The sequence below is a fragment of the Seriola aureovittata genome, chromosome 13 (genome assembly GCF_021018895.1).
Source record: "Seriola aureovittata isolate HTS-2021-v1 ecotype China chromosome 13, ASM2101889v1, whole genome shotgun sequence".
NCBI lineage: Eukaryota > Metazoa > Chordata > Actinopteri > Carangiformes > Carangidae > Seriola > Seriola aureovittata.
In genome coordinates this window covers 10171540-10188157 of record NC_079376.1, presented here as the reverse complement: position 1 = coordinate 10188157, position 16618 = coordinate 10171540, and the positions used below count along the sequence as shown (strand labels likewise).

Sequence of the window (16618 nt, the reverse complement as noted above, 5' to 3'; positions counted from 1 at the left end):
ACGCACAAAAAGTACAAAATAAAACGTCATAGTATAAGGCATAAAAAGTCATAAAAATTACATAGTATAGTAAGGCATAAAAACTTTAAAAAACCGTCATAGGCATAAAAATTACGTAGTATAGAAAGGCATAAAAACGTCATAGTATAGTTAGGCATAAAAAGTCATAAAACCTCACAGTATAGCGAGGCATAAAAAGTAATCAAAACTTAATATTATAGTAAGGCATAAAAAGTCATAAAACGTCATAGTATAGTAAGTCCTTAAAAAGTAATATAAATGACATAGTAAGGCATTAAACATGACATAGTATAGTAAGGCATGGAAATTAAAAAAAAAACGTCATAGTATAGTATGGCATAAAATGTCATAGTATAAAGTGAGGCATAAAAAGTTTAAAAAACGCCATAGTATAGTAAGGCACAAAAAGTCATAAAACGTCATAGTATAGTAGGGCATAAAAAGTCAGAAAAACGAAATAGTATATTAAGGCATAAAAAGTTTAAAAAACGTCATAGTATAGTAAGACATAAAAACGTCATAGTATAGTGAGGCATGAAAAGTTTAAAAAACGTCATAGTATAGTATGGCATAAAAAGTCATAAAAACGTTGAAGTATAGTACGGCATAAAAAGTCATAAAAACGACAATATAGAAAGGCATAAAAACGTCATAGTATAGTTAGGCATAAAAAGTCATAAAACCTCACAGTATAGCGAGGCATAAAAAGTAATCAAAACTTAATATTATAGTAAGGCATAAAAAGTCATAAAACGTCATGGTATAGTAAGTCCTAAAAAGTAATATAAACGACATAGTAAGGCATTAAACATGACATAGTATAGTAAGGCATGGAAATTAAAAAAAAAACGTCATAGTATAGTAAGGCATAAAATGTCATAGTATAAAGTGAGGCATAAAAAGTTTAAAAAACGTCATAGTATAGTAAGGCACAAAAAGTCATAAAATGTCATAGTATAGTAGGGCATAAAAAGTCAGAAAAACGACATAGTATATTAAGGCATAAAAAATTTAAAAAACGTCATAGTATAGTAAGGCATAAAAACGTCATAGTATAGTGAGGCATGAAAAGTTTAAAAAACGTCATAGTATAGTATGGCATAAAAAGTCATAAAAACGTTGAAGTATAGTACGGCATAAAAAGTCATACAAACGACAATTCAGAAAGGCATAAAAACGACATAGTATAGTAAGGCATAAAAATTTATAATTTGTCATAGTATAGTAAGTCCTAAAAGGTAATAAAAACGACATAGTATAGTAAGGCATGGAAATTTAAAAAAACATCATAGTATAGTAAGGTATAAAAAGTTTAAAAAATGTCATACAGCATAAAAAGTCATAAAAACGACAATATAGTAAGGCATAAAAACGACACTCCTAAAAGGTAATAAAAACAACATAGTATAGTAAGGCATGGAAATTTAAAAAAACGTCATAGTATACTAAGGTATAAAAAGTTTAGAAAATGTCATACGGTATAAAAAGTCATAAAAACGACATTATAGTATGGCATAAAAACGACAGTATAGTAAGGCATAAAAACGACATAGTATAGTAAGGCACAAAAGAGTCATACTACACTAAGGCATAAAAAGTCATAAGAATATCCTAGTATAGTTAGGCATAAAAAGTAAAAAAAAAAACATTATAGTATAGTAAGACATGAAATAATGTAAGGCATTAAATATTTTAGGTGCATATAACTTTAACTTTAGAATATAAGTGATGTTTGACTGTATATACTGTATGTGCCGGACACCAAGGTATTTAGGACAAATCTGTAGGTCCTTGTAAGATCGATGAAAGCATTTGTTTTTTGTATATGGTTAGAGCCCCATGGAGGGAGCATGATCTCAGGAGCTCCGAAGAAGGACGAGTAACAGCTAAGACGCCCCACAGACCAGAAGATCTCAAGATCAATATCAGCTTGTCACGCAAATCGGAAGCAGAAGACCATACTAGCAGTAAAACTTTTGTTTTCAGATCTGTCCTTCATGCATGAATAAAACCAGCCACATTGAAGTGGTGACTTGTTGGTCTCATTGTTTTCACTTGTTCATCTTTCTGTCATAAGAAATACTCTTTTCAGCAAGAAATGAAAGGGCATAGTATAGTAAGGCATAAAAAGTCACAAAAACTTCATAGTATAATAAGGCATAAAAAGTCAGAAAAACGTCAAGGTATAATAGGGCATGAAAAGTAATAAAACCTCATAGTATAGTCCTGCATAAAAAGTATAAAAAACATCATAGTATAGTAAGGCATAAAAACGTTATAGTATAGTAAGGCATAAAAAGTCATAAAAACATCAAAGTATAGTAGGGCAAAAAAACGACATAGTAAGGCATTAAACATGATATAGTATAGTAAGGCATGGAAATTAAAAAAAAACAAAAAAACGTCATAGTATAATAAGGCATAAAATGTCAGAAAAATGTCAAAGTATAGTAGGGCATAAAAAGGCATAAAACATCATACTATAGTAAGGCATAAAAAGTTTAAAAAACGTCATAGTATAGTAAGGCATAAAAAGTCATGAAATCGACATAGTATAGTAAGGCATAAAAATGACATAGTATAGTCAGAAATAAAAATTTAAAAAAACGTCATAGTATAGTTAGGCATAAAAAGTCAAAAAACGTCATAGTATAGTAAGTCCTAAAAAGTAATATAAACGACATAGTAAGGCATTAAACATGAAATTTAAAAAAAACGTCATGGTATAGTAAGGCATAAAATGTCATAGTATAAAGTGAGGCATAAAAAGTCATAAAAACAACATAGTATAGCAAGACATAAAAATTTCAAAAAACGTCATAGTATAGTAAGGCATAAAAAGTCATAAAACATCATAGTATAGCAAGGCATAAAAATTCATAAAAACGTCATAGTATAGTAAGGCATAAAAAGTCATAAAAACGTCAAAGTATAGTAGGGCATAAAAAGTCACAAAAACGACATAGTATATTAAGGCACGGAAATTTAAAAAAAAAACGTCATATTATGGTAAGGCATAAAATGTCATAAAATGTCATAGTATAGTAAGGCATAAAATGTCATAAAATGGCATAGTATAGTAAGACATAAAAAGTCATAAAACGACATAGTATAGTGAGGCATAAAAAGTCATAAAAAACAAAATAGTATAATAAGGCATAAAAATAACACAGTATAGTAAGAAATACATTTTTTTTTAAAAATGTTATTGTATAGTAAGACATAAAAAGTCATAAAACGTCATAGTATAGTAAGGCATAAAAAGTTTAAAAAACGTCATAGTATAGTAAAGCATAAAAAGTAATAAAAACGACATAGTATAGTAAGGCATAAAGATGACATAGTATAGCAAAACATAAAAAGTTTAAAAAACGGCATACTATAGTTAGGCATAAAAACTCATAAAACGTCATAGTATAGTAAGGCGTAAAAAGCTTAAAAAACATCATAGTATAGTAAGGCATAAAAATGACAGTACAGTAAGAAATAAAAATTTTTTAAAAATGTTATTGTATAGTAAGGCATAAAAAGTCATAAATAGTCATAGTATAATAAGGCATAAAAAGTCATAAAATCATCATAGTATAGTAAGGCATAAAAAGTTTAAAAAACGTCATAGTATAGTAAGGCATAAAAATGACATAGTATAGCAAAACATAAAAAGTTTAAAAAACGTCATAGTATAGTTAGGCATAAAAAGTCATAAAAACATCATAGTATAGTAAGGCACAAAAAGTCATAAAACATCATAGTACAGTAAGGCATAAAAACTCATAAAACGTCATAGTATAGTAAGGCGTAAAAAGCTTAAAAAACATCATAGTATAGTAAGGCATAAAAATGACAGTACAGTAAGAAATAAATTTTTTTTTTAAATGTTATTGTATAGTAAGGCATAAAAAGTCATAAAACGTCATAGTATAGTAAGGCATAAAAAGTCATAAAATCTTCATAGTATAGTAAGGCATAAAAAGTTTAAAAAACGTCATAGTATAGTTAGGCATAAAAAGTCATAAAACGTCATAGTATAGCAAGACATAAAAAGTTTAAAAAACGTCATAGTATAGTTAGGTATAAAAAGTCATAAAAACATCACAGTATAGTAAGACATAAAAAGTTTAAAAACATCATAGTATAGTCAGGCATAAAAATGACATAGTATAGTAAGGAATAAAAATTTTAAAAAACGTCATAGTATAGTAAGGCATAAAAAGTTAAAAAAACGTCATAGTATAGTAAGACATGACAAGTCATAAAAACATCAACATATAGCAGGGCATAAAAAGTCATAAAATCCACTTAGTATAGTGAGGTAAAAAAAGTCACCAAAACGTCATAGTATAGTAAGGCATAAAAACGTCATAGTATAGTAAGGCATAAAAAGTCATAAAAACATCAAAGTATAGTAGGGCATAAAAAGTCATAAAAATGACATAGTATAGTAAGGGATAAAAAGTCATAAAAACGACATAGTATAGTAAGGGATAAAAAGTCATAAAAACGACACAGTACAGTAAGGCATAAAAAGTCATAAAACGTCATAGTATAGTACGGCATAAAAAGTTTTAAAAACGCCATAGTATAGTAAGGCACAAAAAGTCATAAAACATCATAGTACAGTAAGGCATAAAAAGTCATAAAACGTCATAGTATAGTAAGGCATAAAAAGTTTTAAAAACGCCATAGTATAGTAAGGCACAAAAAGTCATAATACATCATAGTACAGTAAGGCATAAAAAGTCATAAAACGTCATACTATAGTAAGGCGTAAAAAGCTTAAAAAACATCATAGTATAGTAAGGCATAAAAATGACAGTACAGTAAGAAATAAAATGTTTTTTAAAATGTTATTGTATAGTAAGGTATAAAAAGTCATAAATAGTCATAGTATAGTAAGGCATAAAAAGTCATAAAATCATCATAGTATAATAAGGCATAAAAAGTTTAAAAAACGTCATAGTATAGTAAGGCATAAAAATGACATAGTATAGCAAAACATAAAAAGTTTAAAAAACGTCATAGTATAGTTAGGCATAAAAAGTCATAAAAACATCATAGTATAGTAAGGCACAAAAAGTCATAAAACATCATAGTACAGTAAGGCATAAAAACTCATAAAACGTCATAGTATAGTAAGGCATAAAAAGTAATAAAAACATCATAGTATAGTAAGGCATAAAAAGTCATAAAACGTCATAGTATAGTAAGGCATAAAAAGCTTTAAAAACATCATAGTATAGTAAGGCATAAAAAGTCATAAAAACATCAAAGTATAGTAAGGCATAAAAAGTCATAAAACGTCATAGTATAGTAAGGCATAAAAAGTCATAAAAACATCAAAGTATAGTAAGGCATAAAAAGTCATAAAACGTCATAGTATAGTAAGGCATAAAAAGTCATAAAAAAACGATATAGTATAGTAAGGCATAAAAATGACAGTACAGTAAGAAATACATTTTTTTTTTAAATGTTATTGTGGTGTAAGGCATAAAAAGTCATAAAACGTCATAGTATAGTAAGGCATAAAAAGTCATAAAATCCTGATAGTATAGTAAGGCATAAAAAGTTTAAAAAACGTCATAGTATAGTAAGGCATAAAAAGTCATAAAATGTCATAGTATAGTAATGCATAAAAAGTCATAAAAAACGACATAGTATAGTAAGAAATAAAAATTAAAAAACAAATGTCAGTTTTAAAAACGCCATAGTATAGTAAGGTACAAAAAGTCATAAAACATCATAGTACAGTAAGGCATAAAAAGTCATAAAACGTCACAGTATAGTAAGGCATAAAAAGTTTTAAAAACGCCATAGTATAGTAAGGCACAAAAAGTCATAAAACATCATAGTACAGTAAGGCATAAAAACTCATAAAACGTCATAGTATAGTAAGGCGTAAAAAGCTTAAAAAACATCATAGTGTAGTAAGGCATAAAAATGACAGTACATTAAGAAATACATTTTTTTTTTAAATGTTATTGTATAGTAAGGCATAAAAAGTCATGAATAGTCATAGTATAGTAAGGCATAAAAAGTCATAAAATCATCATAGTATAGTAAGGCATAAAAAGTTTAAAAAACGTCATAGTATAGTAAGGCATAAAAAGTCATAAAATGTCATAGTATAGTAAGGCATAAAAAGTCATAAAAAACGACATAGTATAGTAAGAAATAAAAATTAAAAACAAATGTTATTGTATAGTAAGGCATAAAAAGTCATAAAACGTCATAGTATAGTAAGGCATAAAAAGTCATAAAATCATCATAGTATAGTAAGGCATAAAAAGTTTAAAAAACGTCATAGTATGGCAAGGCATAAAAAGTCATAAAATGTCATAGTATAGTAAGGCATAAAAAGTCATAAAAAACGACATAGTATAGTAAGAAATAAAAATTAAAAACAAATGTTATTGTATAGTAAGGCATAAAAAGTCATAAAAACATCATAGTATAGCAAGACATAAAAAGTTTAAAAAACGTCATAGTATAGTTAGGCATAAAAAGTCATAAAAACATCACAGTATAGTAAGGCATAAAAAGTTTAAAAAACGTCATAGTATAGTTAGGCATAAAAAGTCATAAAACGTCATAGTATAGCAAGACATAAAAAGTTTAAAAAACGTCATAGTATAGTTAGGCATAAAAAGTCATAAAAACATCACAGTATAGTAAGGCATAAAAAGTTTAAAAACATCATAGTATAGTTAGGCATAAAAATGACATAGTATAGTAAGGAATAAAAATTTAAAAAAACGTCATAGTATAGTAAGGCATAAAAAGTTTAAAAAACGTCATAGTATAGTAAGGCATAAAAAGTCCTAAAAACATCAAAGTATAGTAGGGCATAAAAAGTCATAAAAACGACATAGTATAGTAAGGGATAAAAAGTCATAAAAACGACATAGTATAGTAAGGGATAAAAAGTCATAAAACGTCATAGTATAGCAAGACATAAAAAGTTTAAAAAACGTCATAGTATAGTTAGGCATAAAAAGTCATAAAAACATCACAGTATAGTAAGGCATAAAAAGTTTAAAAAACGTCATAGTATAGTAAGGCATAAAAAGTTTAAAAAACGTCATAGTATAGTAAGGCATAAAAAGTCCTAAAAACATCAAAGTATAGTAGGGCATAAAAAGTCATAAAAACGACATAGTATAGTAAGGGATAAAAAGTCATAAAAACGACATAGTATAGTAAGGGATAAAAAGTCATGAAACGTCATAGTATAGCAAGACATAAAAAGTTTAAAAAACGTCATAGTATAGTTAGGCATAAAAAGTCATAAAAACATCACAGTATAGTAAGGCATAAAAAGTTTAAAAACATCATAGTATAGTTAGGCATAAAAAAAACATAGTATAGTAAGGAATAAAAATTTTAAAAAACGTCATAGTATAGTAAGGCATAAAAAGTTTAAAAAACGTCATAGTATAGTAAGACATGAAAAGTCATAAAAACATCAACATATAGCAGGGCATAAAAAGTCATAAAATCCACTTAGTATAGTGAGGTAAAAAAAGTCACCAAAACGTCATAGTATAGTAAGGCATAAAAAACGACATAGTATAGTAAGGCATAAAAAGTCATAAAATGTCATAGTATAGTAAGGCATAAAAAGTCATAAAAAATGACATAGTATAGTAAGAAATAAAAATTAAAAACAAATGTTATTGTATAGTAAGGCATAAAAAGTCATAAAACGTCATAGTATAGTAAGGCATAAAAAGTCATAAAATCATCATAGTATAGTAAGGCATAAAAAGTTTATAAAACGTCATAGTATAGTTAGGCATAAAAAGTCATAAAAACATCACAGTATAGTAAGGCATAAAAAGTTTAAAAACATCATAGTATAGTTAGGCATAAAAATGACAGTATAGTAAGGAATAAAAATTTTAAAAAACGTCATAGTATAGTAAGGCATAAAAAGTTTAAAAAACGTCATAGTATAGTAAGGCATAAAAAGTCCTAAAAACATCAAAGTATAGTAGGGCATAAAAAGTCATAAAAACGACATAGTATAGTAAGGGATAAAAAGTCATAAAACGTCATAGTATAGCAAGACATAAAAGGTTTAAAAAACGTCATAGTATAGTTAGGCATAAAAAGTCATAAAAACATCACAGTATAGTAAGGCATAAAAAGTTTAAAAACATCATAGTATAGTTAGGCATAAAAATGACATAGTATAGTAAGGAATAAAAATTTTAAAAAACGTCATAGTATAGTAAGGCATAAAAAGTTTAAAAAACGTCATAGTATAGTAAGACATGAAAAGTCATAAAAACATCAACATATAGCAGGGCATAAAAAGTCATAAAATCCACTTAGTATAGTGAGGTAAAAAAAGTCACCAAAACGTCATAGTATAGTAAGGCATAAAAAACGACATAGTATAGTAAGGCATAAAAAGTCATAAAATGTCATAGTATAGTAAGGCATAAAAAGTCATAAAAAATGACATAGTATAGTAAGAAATAAAAATTAAAAACAAATGTTATTGTATAGTAAGGCATAAAAAGTCATAAAACGTCATAGTATAGTAAGGCATAAAAAGTCATAAAATCATCATAGTATAGTAAGGCATAAAAAGTTTATAAAACGTCATAGTATAGTTAGGCATAAAAAGTCATAAAAACATCACAGTATAGTAAGGCATAAAAAGTTTAAAAACATCATAGTATAGTTAGGCATAAAAATGACAGTATAGTAAGGAATAAAAATTTTAAAAAACGTCATAGTATAGTAAGGCATAAAAAGTTTAAAAAACGTCATAGTATAGTAAGGCATAAAAAGTCCTAAAAACATCAAAGTATAGTAGGGCATAAAAAGTCATAAAAACGACATAGTATAGTAAGGGATAAAAAGTCATAAAACGTCATAGTATAGCAAGACATAAAAGGTTTAAAAAACGTCATAGTATAGTTAGGCATAAAAAGTCATAAAAACATCACAGTATAGTAAGGCATAAAAAGTTTAAAAACATCATAGTATAGTTAGGCATAAAAATGACATAGTATAGTAAGGAATAAAAATTGTAAAAAACGTCATAGTATAGTAAGGCATAAAAAGTTTAAAAAACGTCATAGTATAGTAAGACATGAAAAGTCATAAAAACATCAACATATAGCAGGGCATAAAAAGTCATAAAATCCACTTAGTATAGTGAGGTAAAAAAAGTCACCAAAACGTCATAGTATAGTAAGGCATAAAAACGTCATAGTATAGTAAGGCATAAAAAGTCATAAAATGTCATAGTATAGTAAGGCATAAAAAGTCATAAAATGTCATAGTATAGTAAGGCATAAAAAGTCATAAAAAACGACATAGTATAGTAAGAAATAAAAATTAAAAACAAATGTTATTGTATAGTAAGGCATAAAAAGTCATAAAACGTCATAGTATAGTAAGGCATAAAAAGTCATAAAATCATCATAGTATAGTAAGGCATAAAAAGTTTAAAAAACGTCATAGTATGGCAAGGCATAAAAAGTCATAAAATGTCATAGTATAGTAAGGCATAAAAAGTCATAAAAAACGACATAGTATAGTAAGAAATAAAAATTAAAAACAAATGTTATTGTATAGTAAGGCATAAAAAGTCATAAAAACATCATAGTATAGTAAGGCATAAAAATGACAGTACAGTAAGAAATACATTTTATTTTTAAATGTTATTGTATAGTAAGGCATAAAAAGTCATAAAACATGATATTATAGTAAGACATAAAAACAAAATAGCATAGTTAGGCATAAAAAGGAATTAGAATCGGCATTCAACCTAATGTGCATGTCTTTGGATTGTGAGAAGAGGCTGGCCCCATAAATAAATCATAGTATAGAAAGGCCTAAAAAGTCATACAGTAAGTCATGAAAAGTCGTAAAAAAGCCATAGTATAGTAAGGCATAAAAATGTCATAGACATAGAAAGCCCTCACCTCTGGATTTCAAACCCAGAACCTTCCGTCTGTGAAGTCACAGTTCTAACCACCCAGAACTGTTCTGTCCAATAACCAAATCATAGTATAGTAAGGTATAAAAACATCATAGTTTAGTAAGGCATAACAATGTAAAAGTATAGAAAGGCATGAAAACATCATAGTATAGTAAAGCATAAGAATGTCATGGGATCTCTCGACAGAAATTCAACTGATACTGTGATATATCCGACATTTTATGTTTACTCCTGCTGTGATAGTACCTGAACGCACTGTGAAAAAAGAAAGCCAAAGATAAAGAAGAAGAAGAATGTGATATTTTGGCACAAGGGCAAACTCCTTTCCCTCTTGGTCTTAACATCCCTGTTCTCCACAGACAGACTTAACTAAACTCTGATCATAAAATGTTAGCATTATTTGAATACTGGGGCAAAGGATGTTTAAAGCAGACCACAGCCTACCACTCATTACATAAGACCAAAACAAAGAGTCACACAGTGAAGGGTTATGGCTCGGGGTCGGGTGACAGCAGCATATGATTCATGGCTTGCTGTGCCCTTTTGTCTTGTCCTCCTTGTGGTGGGACCATCCACTGCTCTTAGCCAATGTTTCTCTACAGCCTTCAGAGCTTGCTCTCTGTCTGTTTCAAGCAAACCGGCAATGTCATTTCCTATGTCTAGTTCTTTCCTCAGTGCAGGAATAAAGAAAGAATATGGCACATGTCACAACAAGAGATGTTCCTTTTTCCTCATTGTTTTGATGTTGGGAACAACAAATTATATCAACATTGCTTTTGATTCATCCGTAAAGGTTTCTTACACGAAGGAATACATTACCTTGACTTTTATTACATAAAAAGATAATCATTAATCCAGTGGTTGGTGTTTAAGGTAGTAGTATGTGTTCAGACAGTGGACGAGAAATATGCCAAGGAGAATAAAATCTCTGCCCTGGATAACCTTTGATATTATACCTAGGCCAAAGTATTTCTCTCTGCTATTGAGCGTGTACTGTGTGTTCTAGTTTAAATTTTTCTACTGAAGGCACTGAAAAAATGTTTTAGTGTACTATATATTTTGTATTAAGATTTCTCTCTAACAGGTCAATAAAGAAAAATATGCTAATGCAAAACCAAGAGAGCATGAATTTTAATAATTTCACAATTTTTCATATGCGGACACAGCATGTTGCATGGCCACCACATCAATAACTTCAAAGAAGCTCATTATAATAATGAAAACTCATTGATTTTATGTAAATGAAATATATGAATGCATCGACAAAAATATCCTCTCTTTTGCCATATGGTGAGTCCAGTGGGGTACTGTCGTTTGGGAATGTATGTGCAGGCTTTGCATGACATTTAATAAAACAGTTTTGACTGGGGACACACTTAACACCAAACTAAAATGGGAATGTTTGGTCTGCAGCAGTGGCTCCTGTTGAAACAAATATTGAAATGTGGGGTCTGGAGTCAAACAGCTGCTGACACCAGCTGTGCGGCACAAGTGGTCCAACCATTTGGTACTGTAGGGCTACATGTGTCCTGCCAGTCTCATCTGATCTGAGAGATTTCCAGAAATTCAGATACAATACTAATGGAATATAATATATATTATTTAGAATATAAAATCTGTAAGTATTTAAGATTCATCAAACCCCCTGTTTTGTCAGTTACAGCAGATGTGGCTTGAGTCTTTAACAACGTTTTGTGAACCAAGCAGGTCCTTAGGGTTGCAGCAATTAGAAATAAAGACAAAGAAATGTCTTTTTCTGTTTAAAATCCATTGATTCAACTGATTGAGGCGTGTGTCCTTCAATGAGACGTCAGTTTTACCTTTTTTAAAACACTAATATTAAAGGAATAATGTACTGACAATAGATGCCAATATGTTATACTCTCTGTATTATTCACTAGAGTAGACCTACCACAGTGACAATGGGATTTTTCAGTAATATTATAGTGATTTATCAGTACGGAAAAGATCAAAAGCAAGCCTGTCATTCTCTCTGTGCCCTCTCCAGTGCCCTCCATACATGGGTTGCAGGCACAGATGTCTGCCTGGGAGTCCCCTCTACTTGTCATGCCATTCATGGAGTGGCTGTTGTTAATGGGGCAATGGGCTACCAAATATGGAGAAGGGGTCGCACTGCTCGGCCCTATCTCACCGACACTTGTCGGGGTATAAATTGGCTCAACTTGACATTTCGCCACCCCTGGTTTACACACTCAAGATCCAGCGTCTGGTGCTGATCTGGTGAGTATCTACAGGGGCTGACCAAAGGAGGACTAAATAAAGCCAACCAGTGGATTTATCACAAGCCGATGGATACAGGATTTTAACAGGAATGACTGTCACTTCTTTGACTAACCAAATGTCATCATCTAACTGTAACAGATCATGTCAACTCATCAGCATGTGGTTCATCATCTTTTGTTTTTCTTTTGTAGATTGTGGATAGCTTTTGTGAAAGACTAAAATCGTACTAACTTTGCACAGCACTAATGTCAGTGACGCAGCAAAAAAAAAAAAGTTCTAACTGCTAACCCATTCCTATTGAATAACATAAGACTTATATAGAATGTAAAACGAGCATCAATCACTATGAGCTATAACTTAACCCCGCGGGTTGCTTGTCCACAAAAAACAACCTTGTGTGTGTTGTTTGTTGTGTCTGTCTAAGAGAAGACAATATCTTCAGTCGCCGAGTTCAAAACAGACAGGGAATTTCATTACTGGATCTAATATTGCCACGGTGTGTGTGTGCGCGCGCGCCTCCGTGTGTGTTCCAGAGCTGGCATCATGTGCGACGACGATGAAACTACAGCCCTGGTGTGCGATAACGGGTCCGGCCTGGTGAAGGCTGGATTCGCCGGTGACGACGCACCTCGCGCCGTGTTCCCCTCCATCGTTGGTCGCCCCCGTCACCAGGTAATGTAAACTGCTCATGTACTCCACAGACGTGTTAAGAGGATGAGCTTGAGCTTCACTTAAAACAATGGTTTTTGATGAGGGAAGCCCATGCGTGCGCAATTGCGCTGAAAAATTACGCATCCACATTTTAACTGACTAACGGAGGAAATCAGACTATTATGTTATTTTTGAAAACATAATTAATTAATAATTAATGTTGATCTGTGATGATTAGTGGTAGTTCTCCCACAACATTAAAAACTCCTGGTCCTTGATGTTATCAGGGCGTCATGGTTGGTATGGGCCAGAAGGACTCATACGTCGGCGACGAGGCTCAGAGCAAAAGAGGTATCCTGACCTTGAAGTACCCCATCGAGCATGGCATCATCACCAACTGGGACGACATGGAGAAGATCTGGCACCACACTTTCTACAATGAGCTGCGCGTGGCTCCAGAGGAGCACCCCACCCTGCTGACAGAGGCTCCCCTCAACCCAAAGGCCAACAGAGAAAAGATGACCCAGATCATGTTTGAGACTTTCAATGTCCCCGCCATGTACGTGGCCATCCAGGCCGTGTTGTCCCTGTACGCTTCTGGACGTACCACAGGTATGACGCATTCCCCAGGTGTGAAAGAGATTTAGTTCAGCTATAGTAGTAGTCAGTTAGTATATGAACTAAATATTTACGTATTGATCCTTAGGCATAGTCCTGGACTCCGGTGATGGTGTGACCCACAACGTGCCCATCTATGAGGGTTACGCTCTTCCTCACGCCATCATGCGTCTGGATTTGGCCGGTCGTGACCTCACAGATTACCTCATGAAGATTCTGACTGAACGTGGATACTCTTTTGTCACAACTGGTGAGTAAGGATTACTTGTACATCCATACACACATTTTTAACACCGTCATACACCACCCCAAACACACACAAAAGAAAAAAACAGAGTAATTTCTTGCTGTTTCAACCATCCTTCTGCATCATAAAATTAATAGAAAATTGGAACACTACTACAAACTCAGTTGGGGAAAATAAATTGCAAACCAGGGGAAGAAAAACTTATCACATATACTGTATAATAGCAGTAATCGCTTTTCTTACATGTTAAATGAGGCACATGTGAGTAACTTCACGTTATACAAATCTGATCCCCCCAGCTGAGCGTGAGATCGTGCGTGACATCAAGGAGAAGTTGTGCTATGTCGCTCTGGACTTTGAGAATGAGATGGCCACGGCCGCCTCCTCCTCCTCCCTGGAGAAGAGCTACGAGTTGCCCGATGGTCAGGTCATCACCATCGGCAATGAGCGTTTCCGCTGCCCGGAGACCCTCTTCCAGCCCTCTTTCATTGGTGCGTAAAAGCCACCGCACAAACCCAATAACTAATTTCTCAAAACAAATGAAATTACAATTTAACTATAGTGTCTGGCACAAATAGGCAACATTTTAATCAAGTGATGTGATACCATTAAGTGTGAAAAAGATTGACTACTGAATTTATTTTACACCACTGCCATTGTATTTTCATTGTGTTTATAGTGGAAAGTAACTAAGTATATTTACTTAGGTATCATAGGCTACTTAAGTACAATTTTGAAGTACCCATTTTACACTACATTATAATTCGACTACACCATATTTCACAGTGAAATATTGTACTTTATACTCTACTAGCCAACATTTATGTTACATGCAGGTACTTTAGGCACTAGTTTCAGCCAGTAGCCAGTAGCCGATCATGAGTAGCTACTTTTGAAAGGAGCCAATCTTGAGTAGGTACTTTTACTTTTGTACGTAACTTTTTTTACTTTGACTTTTGTAAGTACATTTTCTAGCGATAGTTCTGTACTTTACCTAAGTAAGATTTGAAGGTTGAATTTTCTATCGTGATACTTTCAACCAACTTCTTTTACTTGTAAAGTAAGTAAATAAGCTCAGTAAAGAGAGTAAATCAGAGTAAACTTTGGCGTGGATGGTGTTTATTGCTCACATTAGTGGTTGGCAGCCGGATTAGGATCACTAACTGAAGGTCACAGTTTATCCACCTTAGATTTACCACATCATGGTCGATAAATAGACATGAGTGATCTAAAGCAGGGGCTTATTGTTCACATTTGCGCCGCAGAGCACGCAGCTGCTGGCGGAGCTGTCCACTTCAGCACCTGTTGGGACAGCTGACGGTGGTGTCAGATAGGGGGGTGTTAAAATTCACTAACTTGGCCGCTGTGTTTGCACAGGCATGGAATCTGCGGGCATTCACGAAACCACTTACAACAGCATCATGAAGTGTGACATTGACATCCGTAAGGACCTGTACGCCAACAACGTCATGTCCGGCGGCACCACCATGTACCCTGGTATCGCTGACCGCATGCAGAAGGAGATCACTGCTCTGGCCCCCAGCACCATGAAAATCAAGGTAACTTTGACTTACTGTTGAACGACTGTAACATTTCTAGGAGCAGATTCCCAGATGAACATGTGTGTTTGTGTTTAGATCATCGCCCCCCCTGAGAGGAAGTACTCCGTGTGGATCGGTGGCTCCATCCTCGCCTCTCTGTCCACCTTCCAACAGATGTGGATCAGCAAGCAGGAGTATGATGAGGCTGGACCCTCCATCGTCCACAGGAAGTGCTTCTAAGCACCAGACTGCCTACTCGTCCCCCTTTCCCTTGATCTCTTCACCCTTACCTCCTCCCTTTTTTGCCAATTTATGGCTCCAAAGCAGAAATTCGTATATTGTTGACAAATTCTTTGTTTACACTCAAGTGCAATTTATATGTGGATATGTATAGGTTTATAAATAAACGAGAACCGGGACTTCTAACGGAAGAGTCTTTCATTCTTTCTTTCTGTGGAAATAACAAGGACCTGGTTCAGGATCTATAACAATCTCTCTCTCTCTCTCTTTTTCTCTGTCTTTCGAAAGCAGCGGGGCTCTGTCCTCTCGTCACGTGATGGATAAGTAAAGGTTATTAAAGATTTGAATTAGAAAAGATTACAGTGAGCGGAGAGGATAAGCCACCTCACGAGAAATTAACCTCACAAAGTTTCACTGACTGAAAACACCAGTCACGTGATCGGTAATCCCCGTTTCTCAGGTTGGACATGAAGCTCACACTCCCTACCTGCAAACCTACCGGACACATTTAGCTAATAACAACAATAATTAAAAACATATTATACTTAAGGAGACACACAAAGTGATAATAATGTTGATAATCAGGTAACGATTTAGTAACAATTCATTATGATGCATCGCTTTAATTCAGTGGGCTGTAGTATTTGGAAGAGCAAAATTACAGCGTGTCAGTCTATATGCATGAAATTTAACGAAGCCATACATTCTAGTTCAAAAGGACAATCACATAAATAACTATGACTTCCAATTGTCCCACACCACACAATAGTCTAATATTAGTGTACACACACAATGCAACACCATAAATTGATCAAATCTCAGAGCAATATGTAGGGCGGGGTCACATATTTTGTTTCTATTTTTAAACCTCGACACAGACAAAGAGGGAGAGACAGACAGGCAGGCAGAGAGACGGGGGGGACAGGCAAGCAGGCTGCCTTGTAAAGCGATTAGCAACTCGGATGGTACTTTCACTCTGTCACTGCATCCAGAGCATCATCTTTGCCCGAGGTGGAAACAACAGCTCTACCAGCCGGGCCAGCAGTCTGCGACATGGTGAGGGATACCTCTGGGTATGCGAGGATATCCGCTCCAAGA

The 16618-nt window shown here is 33.0% G+C and overlaps 1 protein-coding gene across 1 annotated transcript; it reads left to right on the top strand.

The window, feature by feature from the left end:
- Positions 1-12081: 12081 nt before the first annotated feature.
- Positions 12082-15706, top strand: LOC130180097 (actin, alpha cardiac muscle 1). The gene is made up of 7 exons (XM_056393441.1): positions 12082-12220; positions 12757-12895; positions 13162-13486; positions 13581-13742; positions 14039-14230; positions 15117-15298; positions 15377-15706. The coding sequence occupies exons 2-7, from the start codon at positions 12767-12769 to the stop codon at positions 15518-15520; spliced, it is 1134 nt and encodes a 377-aa protein (XP_056249416.1). The 5' UTR covers positions 12082-12220; positions 12757-12766; the 3' UTR covers positions 15521-15706.
- Positions 15707-16618: the final 912 nt, after the last annotated feature.